The sequence below is a fragment of the Salvelinus alpinus genome, chromosome 8 (genome assembly GCF_045679555.1).
Source record: "Salvelinus alpinus chromosome 8, SLU_Salpinus.1, whole genome shotgun sequence".
Taxonomy (NCBI): Eukaryota; Metazoa; Chordata; class Actinopteri; order Salmoniformes; family Salmonidae; genus Salvelinus; species Salvelinus alpinus.
The window spans coordinates 69,063,124-69,073,784 of record NC_092093.1 but is presented as its reverse complement, the minus strand read 5'-3'; the positions used below and the strand labels follow the sequence as shown (position 1 = coordinate 69,073,784).

The window sequence follows — 10,661 nt, the reverse complement described above, 5'->3', positions numbered from 1 at the left end:
AACTCAAAGTGGATGTGTGTGAAAAATGGCCTTTTCACATACTGTACCTCACCATCAAAATAGAAGCGCTGAAGTTTTTCATTTATTAAATGTAGAGTAAAAGTGCAGGCTTGATGTTAAACCTTTATTCTTAAGGCTAGATGAACTTGTTTCTCCTACCTAAAGGTTGACCCCAGCCCTAGAACTATGTTCTGTAGTGGATTGAGGTTGACCCCAGCCCTAGCACTATGTTCTGTAGTGGATTGAAGTTGACCCCAGCCCTAGAACTATGTTCTGTAGTGGATTGAGGTTGACCCCAGCCCTATAACTATGTTCTGTAGTGGATTGAGGTTGACCCCAGCCCTAGCACTATGTTCTGTAGTGGATTGAGGTTGACCCCAGCCCTAGAACTATGTTCTGTAGTGGATTGAGGTTGACCCCAGCCCTAGCACTATGTTCTGTAGTGGATTGAGGTTGACCCCAGCCCTAGAACTATGTTCTGTAGTGGATTGAGGTTGACCCCAGCCCTAGAACTATGTTCTGTAGTGGATTGAGGTTGACCCCAGCCCTAGAACTATGTTCTGTAGTGGATTGAGGTTGACCCCAGCCCTAGCACTATGTTCTGTAGTGGATTGAGGTTGACCCCAGCCCTAGCACTATGTTCTGTAGTGGATTTAGGTTGACCCCAGCCCTAGAACTATGTTCTGTAGTGGATTGAGGTTGACCCCAGCCCTAGCACTATGTTCTGTAGTGGATTGAGGTTGACCCCAGCCCTAGCACTATGTTCTGTAGTGGGTTGAGGTTGACCCCAGCCCTAGCACTATGTTCTGTAGTGGATTTAGGTTGACCCCAGCCCTAGAACTATGTTCTGTAGTGGATTGAGGTTGACCCCAGCCCTAGCACTATGTTCTGTAGTGGATTGAGGTTGACCCCAGCCCTAGCACTATGTTCTGTAGTGGATTGAGGTTGACCCCAGCCCTAGCACTATGTTCTGTAGTGGATTGAGGTTGACCCCAGCCCTAGCACTATGTTCTGTAGTGGATTGAGGTTGACCCGATCGAAACGATCTGAATTTTTCAATTTCTCCAGTTTCAAATACAATATATATACAAATACATGTATTTGCACTTGAAACTGTTATGAATTAAAATAATTAAATGTTTATGTGAAAAAGTTCCATTCATGTGTATGATGTCATTATATGAAATGCGTAGAATTCAAGGTTGTTGAATGTTTTACATTCTGTAAGATTTGGCTATACCTGTTAGCAACAGCCCACATCCTTCATCCACAGAACAAATTTAACATCTAAATTGACTATTTTCAAAGATATGTGTTGATTAAAAGACAGCATTCTGGACATGTTTTGCCTAGATCAATGTCTGCATCCGAACCCTGTCGTGGAAACATGAAGTCTATTCCCTGTGGTAAACCCTAATTGTTATACAAGTGACATGTTGTAGCTATTTTTAGGAGGAATAACATCTATTTGACGAGCTGCGATTGAAACTAAATGCCTAATAATACATTTCCTAGAACACAAAAGGACTTGTGGGCATAAGACCAAGACAGCAGATTTATTAATAGGTGAAGGTCCTTAAGGTCAATAGGGTCACTGAGTGAAACTACTCCGCTCTCAGCCCCACAGGTACACACACAATCCCAGGACGCTGAGAGAGAGAGAGAGAGAGAGAGAGAGAGAGAGAGAGAGAGAGAGAGAGAGAGAGAGAGAGGGAGAGAGAGAGAGAGAGAGAGAGAGAGAGAGAGAGAGAAAGAGAGAGAGAGAGAGAGAGAGAGAGAGAGAGAGGGAGAGAGAGAGAGAGAGAGAGAGAGAGAGAGAGAGAGAGAGAGAGAGAGAGAGAGAGAGAGAGAGAGAGAGAGAGAGAGAGAGAGAGAGAGATCTGGAAATATAGAAAGACAGGAATAGAAAGGCTTAGCCACAGAGAGAGAGAGCGAGAGAGAGAGAGAGATATATATATATATATATATCTCTGGGAATATAGAAAGACAGGGCTAAGCCTTTCTATTCCTATCAGCCACACAGAGAGAGACAGAGCGAGAGAGAGAGAGAGATACCCCACAGAGCCCCAGGACAGCAACACAATTAGACCCAACCAAATCATGAGAAAACAAAAAGATAATTACTTCACACATTGGAAAGAATTAACAAACAAACTGAGCAAACTAGAATGTTATTTGGCCCTAAACAGAGAGTACACATTGGCAGATTACCTGACCACTGTGACTGACCCAAACTTAAGGAAAGCTTTGACTATGTACAGACTCAGTGAGCCTAGCCTTGCTATTGAGAAAGGCCGCCGTAGGCAGACCTGGCTCTCAAGAGAAGACAGGCTATGTGCACACTGCCCACAAAAGGAGGTGGAAACTGAGCTGCACTTCCTAACCTCCTGCCCAATGTATGACCATATTAGAGACATATTTTCCTCACATTACACAGATCCACAAAGAACTTGAAAACAAACCCGATTTTGATAAACTCCCATATCTACTGGGTGAAATACCACAGTGTGCCATCACTGCAGCAAGATTTGTGACCTGTTGCCACAAGAAAAGGTCAACCAGTGAAGAACAAACACCATTGTAAATACAACCCATATTTATGCTTATTTATTTTCCCTTTTGTACTTTAACCATTTGTACATCATTACAACACTGTATATATACATAATATGACATTTGTAATGTCTTTATTCTTTTGAAACTTCTGTGAGTGTAATGTTTACTGTTCATTTTTATTGTTTATTTCACTTTTGTATATTATCTACCTCACTTGCTTTGGCAATGTTAACATATGTTTCCCCTGCATATATTTCCCATGCCAATAAAGCCCTTTGAATTGAATTGAGAGAGAGAGTCAGAGAGTCAGTGAAAGACAGAGAAAAGACATTAAACTCTGGCAGTAGTCCTTGTTATGTCTCATTTCATTGAGAGAGAGAGAGAGAGAGAGAGAGAGAGAGAGCAGGGGAGAGAGAGAGAGAGAGAGAGAGAGAGAGAGAGAGAGAGAGAGAGAGAGAGAGAGAGAGAGAGAGAGAGAGAGAGAGAGAGAGAGAGAGCAGGGAGGGAGAGAGACAGAGAGAGAGAGAGCAGGACAGAGAGAGAGAGAGAGCAGGGAGAGAGAGAGACACAGAGAGAGAGATTGAGAAAGGCCGCCGTAGGCAGACATGGCTCTCAAGAGAAGACAGGCTATGTGCTCACTGCCCACAAAATGAGGTGGAAACTGAGCTGCACTTCCTAACCTCCTGCCCAATGTATGACCATATTAGAGAGACATATTTCCCTCAGATTACACAGATCCACAAAGAATTCGAAAACAAATCCAATTTTGATAAACTCCCATATCTACTGGGTGAAATTCCACAGTGTGCCATCACAGCAGCAAGATTTGTGACCTGTTGCCACAAGAAAAGGGCAACCAGTGAAGAACAAACACCATTGTAAATACAACCCATATTTATGTTTATTTATTTTAACTTGTGTGCTTTAACCATTTGTACATTGTTACAACACTGCATATATATAATATGACATTTGTAATGTCTTTATTGTTTTGAAACTTCTGTATGTGTAATGTTTACTGTTCATTTTTATTGTTTATTTGACTTTTGTATATTATCTACCTCACTTGCTTTGGCAATGTTAACACATGTTTCCCATGCCAATAAAGCCCCTTGAATTGAATTGAATTGATAGCAGGGGGGAGAGAGAGACAGAGAGAGAGAGAGAGAGAGAGAGAGAGAGAGCAGGAGAGAGAGAGAGCAGGAGAGAGAGAGAGAGAGCAGGAGAGAGAGAGCAGGAGAGAGAGAGTGGGAGAGAGAGAGCAGGAGAGAGAGAGAGAGCAGGAGAGAGAGAGAGAGAGCAGGAGAGAGAGAGAGAGCAGGAGAGAGTGGGAGCAGGAGAGGGAGAGACAGAGAGAGAGAGATAGCAGGGGGGAGAGAGAGACAGAGACAGAGAGAGAGATAGAGAGAGAGAGATAGAGAGAGAGAGAGAGAGCAGGAGAGAGAGAGAGAGCAGGAGAGAGAGAGCAGGAGAGAGAGAGTGGGAGAGAGAGAGAGCAGGAGAGAGAGAGAACAGGAGAGAGAGAGACATCCACAGATCACAGAGAGTGGTGTGTTTATGTTGAACAATTTCTAAAAAAAATAATTAAGCTCATGAAAGAATGCTTGTGTTATGTTGACTGTAAATAAACAGCATTGTTCTGTTGTCCCTCCAGTTAATATGTAGGCTGAACATCCTCTCTAGAGTCAGAGGTTATCTCTTTCATCAGGGTTGTGTCCAGTCCAGAGGGTGACCTTTAACCCCCTAGACAGGATGTTGACTATGTCCGTGTGCAGTTACTGTATGGTACCATATTACTATACCATGTGCAGCCTGTTTATTGTGCTTTGTCTTTAGCTGGCCAGATCCATTTTTTAAATGGCACAACTTCTAAACTACAGCAATAGCAAACAGAACTATATGTGTGTGTAACTCATTTCTTTAATATTTCAACAGTTTTAACCCATTAAACATGTGTTTTTTGGTGTGTAAATTAGAGCCAGATAGTAGTTGATTGCGTCACGCTGGCCTCGGTGACACCAGAGGACATTAGATAGGACATGCCTCACCCGGAGAGACACAAACCCAAAACAGAGCTTTGTTGACAGTTTGACAGAGAGCTAAGGTTGTCATTCCTGATACAGCAGATGATTTCATGGATGAAAACATTGCCCCTTATTTCTATGGCTAAGCAAACTGAAAACATATCTCAAACCCTAACCTTTAATTCCTCTTTTGCTTTGGCACAACCATTGTGATACAACTGAGAGATTTTCTGCACACAAAAAAATAACACAAGCATTGTGTAGATATTTGTGCAGACATTCTCTCCATTGTATCACAGAAGCATCAGAACCATTTTACAACCTAAGTTTGACAGAGACATGAAGCCTAGCATGTGTGTTTTACAGAACACGAGGCAGGAGACAGGACTGTGTCCCAGTGTAATGAACAGCAGACAGGAGACAGGACTGTGTCCCAGTGTAATGAACAGCAGACAGGAGACAGGACTGTGTCCCAGTGTAATGAACAGCAGACAGGAGACAGGACTGTGTCCCAGTGTAAGGAACAGCAGACAGGAGACAGGACTGTGTCCCAGTGTAAGGAACAGCAGACAGGAGACAGGACTGTGTCCCAGTGTAATGAGATTTATCATACACTCTTAAAACGAAGAATGTCTTTCTCCCTCCATCTCTCTCTCTCTCTCCCAACTGAGGATATCCACACACATTTCTCTCCTCCTATTATGCCCATAATTATAAGAATTCCTCGACATGCAGCGTTGATGAGGAATGCAGGCACAACGCCACCAACACACACTGAGAGCGTTGATGAGGAAGGCTGCAGCATGGGGGCAGATGAGTAGCAGTCCCAAGGCCAGGCAGTGAGAGACAGCCTGTCGGCATCATGGCGTTACAATTCTGATTATGTAATTCACACTCTTCCTCCCTCAGGCCCTGTGACCTCATCATTGATTACACACAGAGAGAGGACTGCATGACCACTTCACTGTACAATCTGATAAAGGCTGATCCCGCGCACTGCCAGAACGAGTGAGTGAGTGTGTGTGCATATGTTTATATTCACAGTGAGAACTAAACAACATACAGAGGCACAAATACTCAAAGGCGAGTTGGTCTTTAGTGGCTTTGAGTGTCTATCAATTCAAAGGAAGGGTCCAACTGGTGGTTTCCAGCCAGTTCCTCATAGGTCTCTGTGTTGTTGGAAAACATAGTGGTGTGTATCTGGTGAGTCATACTGACACTGAAAACACCATGCGTCGTAATAATAATGCAAAACCACTTGGGGACCATTATGTATACTGTCACGCCCTGGCCATAGAGAGGCTATTATTTTCTATTTTGGTTAGGCCAGGGTGTGACTAGGGTGGGCATTCTAGTTTCTTTATTTCTATGTTTTCTGTTTCTATGTTTTGGCCGGGTATGGTTCTCAATCAGGGACAGCTGTCTATCCTTGTCTCTGATTGGGAATCATACTTAGGCAGCCTGTTTTGCCACCTTAGTTGTGGGTAGTTGTCTGTGTTAGTGGCCTGTATAGCCCTAGTCAGCTTCACGTTCGTTTCTGTTGTTTCTTGTTTTGTTGGCGACATTCATAATAAAGAGAAATGTACGCTCACCACGCTGCACCTTGGTCCGGTCATTTCCACCCTTTCGACGAGCGTGACAGAACTACCCACCACAAACGGACCAAGCAGTGTGGTAAGGAGGACTGGACATGGGAGGACATCCTGAATGGGAAAGGATCCTGGACGTGGGAGGAGATCCTGGCGGGAAAGGATCGCCTGCCGTGGGAGCAGGTGGAAGCAGCGAGGAAGGCGGAGGCAGCGAGTAAAAGGGCCCAGGATTACACAGGGTCACGGCTGGCACGAAAGACCGGGAGGCCACTCCCCCAAAAATGTTTGGGGGGGCACACGAGGAGATTGGCTGAGTCAGGTTGGAGACCTGAGCCAACTCCTCGTGCTTACCGTAGGGAGTGTGGTACTGGTCAGGCACCGTGTTATGCGGTGGAGCGCACGGTGTCTCCAGTGCGCGTTCACAGCCCGGACTGCTACATTCCAGCTCCCCGCATCGGCCGGGCTAGAGTGGGCATCCAGCCAGGACGGATGGTGCCGGCTCAGCGCATCTGGCCGCCAGTGCGTCTCTACGGCCCAGGATATCATGCGCCGGCTCTGCGCACTGTGTCTCCGGTGCGTCTGCACAGCCCAGTGCGTCCTGTGCCAGCCCCCCTGCCTTTGCCAGGCGAAGATAACCATCTAGCCAGGACGCGTTGTGCAGGCTCTACGCTCGAGACCTCCAGTGCGCCTCCACGGCCCAGTGTATCTGGTGCCTGCTCCAAGAACCAGGCCTCCAGTATGTCTCCCCAGCCTGGTGAGTCCTGTGCCTGCTCCCAGAACCAGGCCTCCTGTATGTCTCCCCAGCCTGGTAAGCCCTGTGGCTGCTCCACGCACCAGGCTGTCCATACGTCTCCTCACTCCAGTGATGATACATGGCACGAAGCCTCCAGTGATGATACATGGCACGAAGCCTCCAGTGATGATCCATGGCACGAAGCCTCCAGTGATGATCCATGGCACGAAGCCTCCAGTGAGGATCCATGGCACGAATCCTCCAGTGGTGATCCATGGCACGAAGCCTCCAGTGAGGACCCATGGCACGAAGCCTCCAGTTATGATCTATGGCACGAAGCCTCCAGTGATGATCCATGGCACGAAGCCTCCAGTGATGATCCATGGCACGAAGCCTCCAGTGGTGATCCATGACACGAAGCCTCCAGTGAGGATTCATGGCACGAAGCCTCCAGTGATGGTCCATGGCCCGGAGCCTGCAATGAGGATCCATGGCACGAAGCCTCCAGTATTGATCCGCGGTCCGGAGCCTGCAGCCTGCCGCGACGCCAGTCCGGAGCCTCCAGCGACAGTCTCCAGCCCGGAGCCTTCAACGACGGTCTCCAGTCCGGAGCCTCCAACGACGGTCTCCAGTCCGGTGCCTCCAGCGATGGCCTCCAGTCCGGAGCCTCCAGCGACGGTCTCCAGTCAGGAGTCTCCAACGACGGCCTCCAGTCCGGAGCCTCCACCGACGGCCTCCAGTCCGGAGCCTCCAGCGACGGTCCCCAGTCCGGAGCCTCCAGCGACGGTCCCCAGTCCGGGGCCTGCAGCGAGGGTCCCCAGTCCGGGGCCTGCAACGAGGGTTCCCAGTCCGGGGCCTGCAGCGAGGGTCCCCAGTCCAGAGGCGCCACCAAAGTGGGGGGAGCCAGAGGTGGAGCGGGGTCTGCGTCCCGCACCGGATCCGCCACCGAAGTAGATGACCACCCTGACCCTCCCCTATAGAGTCAGGTTTGGGGGGGGTCAGCTTCACGTTAGTTTCTGTTGTTTCTTGTTTTGTTGGCGACATTCATAATAAAGAGAAATGTACGCTAACCACGCTGCACCTTGGTCCGGTCATTTCCACCCTTTCGACGAGTGTGACATATACACTAGATGGCTAATAAGGGATGCTGTGTTGACGCCACGATGCCTCCATCTTGGCACTCCCTCACCAGTGTAAAAAAAAAATTGGATTATAATTTTTTGAGATTACTAATGATACCGTCCCCACTACAGCAACAACAACAAAAAATTAAATACATGTAATCTTGCCCTTGAAACATTTAATTGAAATAGTGTAGAATTCCAATCATTTCTATGGAGGACTGCTCCTACTGGGGAGTGCCAATATGGCTGAACAGTGGCTTCAAAGCCTCTCAATGGCCAATACATAGCATCAGCAATCCAGGGTTTATATATATCATTGATACACAGCCACACCCAACTGAAAGCATTTGTTACCTGCTTGGTATTCCAGGTATCTTTGCATTGTCAAATCAAACATACATTATTACTATGACATTTATAAAGCAGTTATTGACTTGTAATGGACAGCCTGTAGGCCTAAATGAGAACGCTCTTCTCATGAGTCTCTGTAAAATACCGTCTTAACAGTACAGGCCCTTTAATTGACAGTGGGGAGATTCATATTAGAAAGTCAGTAAGTGTCACGTCCTGACCATAGAGAGCATTTATTTTCTATGGTAGTGTAGGTCAGGATGTGACTAGGGGTTGTTCTAGTTTATATTTTCTATGTGGGGTTCTAGGTTTATTTTCTATGTTGGTGATTTGTGTGATTCCCAATCTCTAATTGGGGATCATACTTAAGTAGCATTCTTTCCACCTGTGGGTGATGGGATATTGTTTATGTTTAGTTGCCTGTTAGCACTGCATTGCCGTCACGGTTCGTTTATTCTTTATTTATTTTATTTTTTCTAAGTTTCACTTTCTCTAAATAAATATGTGGAACTCTACGGCTGCGCCTTGGTCCGACATTCATTATTACGAACAACGTGACAGTAAGCAAACCTATATTACACTGATTCTCTCACAGGTACCCTGAATCCATCCACAAACAGTAAAACACAGACAGACACATAAAGACACACACACAGTGCTGGTTGTTCTGCTGACTGTGAGAGACTCAGTCATAATTACAGCAACAGGAAAACACTATCAGAACTTCAGGCTCCTCTCTCAAGACCCATACATCCTGGGCAGACACGTGAAAGGAAATTAAACTAATATGAGATGTGGTTCTAGTTCTGATTCTACTGTCAAACAACCTACTTTAGCAACTCAGCTCAGCTTGGATGGGAAGAATAGGCTTAACTTTGGGATATAATGTTAATCATACCTCTCAAAGTTGAAATATCTGCTACAATGGCCAAGTTATATGAAGCATCTGATTACTGTTGTCGTGGCTGACATGTTCTTAAAACTTCAAAAAATATATTTGTCTAACCCCTCGACACACTGATATACATGAGCGAATACATAACTGTTGACGTACTTCAACAAATATACAACAGTTGATCACTTTGGATATGCACTTTGACCATGCGTAATTACGCACAGGTGAGTTCACACCGCACGCACCATTGTGTACAAGGCAGTGCCAAACGACCTAATCTCCAAACCCACGACAGAAAGAGAAGCCACTGGATAGAAATGCATTAGAACAGAACACTTTCCGATAAAAAAATATTTGACACAGAACATATGGGCACATTTAACCCGACTTACCCTGTTGTTTTTATCCGTCTCCTTCACCTCCTCTACCCCCACACCTTGTCGGATCATGATCCGGACTATCGTGGCGTTGTTGGTGCAGCACGCCTGGAAGAACGTCAGCGGCTCGGGACTCTGTGGAGAGGGGGTCCGCTCCTTGTCCGCGAACACATCGTCCGGTGGGTAAAACGAGTCGTCCGAAGCGATACTTTTACTGTCCGGAAATAACGAGCAATCACCGTATTCCTCGTACTCATCCCCCTCTGACTCGCAGGACCCGAGGTATGAGTCATTGTCTGATAAGGACGGTGATTCCTCGGTAATGGTCGGATGGACCTGGGTGATGCCGCTGGCGCCTTTGGGGTTCTGCTGCTGCTGTTTGACTCGGGCCGTAGTAGAGGAGCCACCTCCGTCTCTCTCATCCGTGATCAGCACCATCTAACCCCCTAGGTGGCTGTTCTCCTCAGGGGGGAAGAACGGGTGGATGTCGGGCGAAGAACACTTGGACGTTTTTTCCAACATCAACGCGGAGTATGAGTTGAACTTTGCAAAGAGCCTGGAAATGGAATGACAGTGAAGGTTTGGCAACTCGTTGTGATGTGATCTAACAGGCAAACTGCTGATTCTACTCGGTTGAGGAATATTCCCCAGATAATAGTCCAACTCCAGCATCCCACGTTCCGTGAGAAATTAACATGAAATCATATCGCTGCGCTGTCCCTGGAATACCAACCTAAAATACACCGGGTTGTAGCCTTCACCGAAGTCAAAAGTTGATTGTTTTTGTTCATTTTATAAAACGCAGAAAGTTTTTCCATCACGTCTGGAGTAGTGAGAAAATGAAATACCCCTGATTTAAAGTGCAATTCAACAGTCAAAATCCCCCTTTGCCGACACGAAGTAAACCGAGAGTTACAACAACTCTTGTTATGTCATCATCAGTACGAAAAAAATATGTTCCTCATTAGGACAGAAAACAATAGATACGCAGTACCCAAAGTAAAAGAGCCAC

General features: G+C 46.4%; 1 protein-coding gene across 2 annotated transcripts in view; it reads right to left on the bottom strand.

Moving 5' to 3' along the window:
• The window catches only part of LOC139583590 (ankyrin repeat domain-containing protein 33B-like), an 18,393-nt gene extending 7,732 nt beyond the window's left edge, over nt 1-10,661 (bottom strand). For both annotated transcript variants that reach the window (XR_011676578.1, XM_071414843.1), the window contains exon 1: nt 9,665-10,661. Coding sequence is in view for 1 of the 2 variants with exons in the window: in XM_071414843.1 (XP_071270944.1) it covers nt 9,665-10,087 (423 nt within the window). In the remaining variant the exon portion in view is untranslated. The remainder of the gene's footprint in view (nt 1-9,664) is intronic.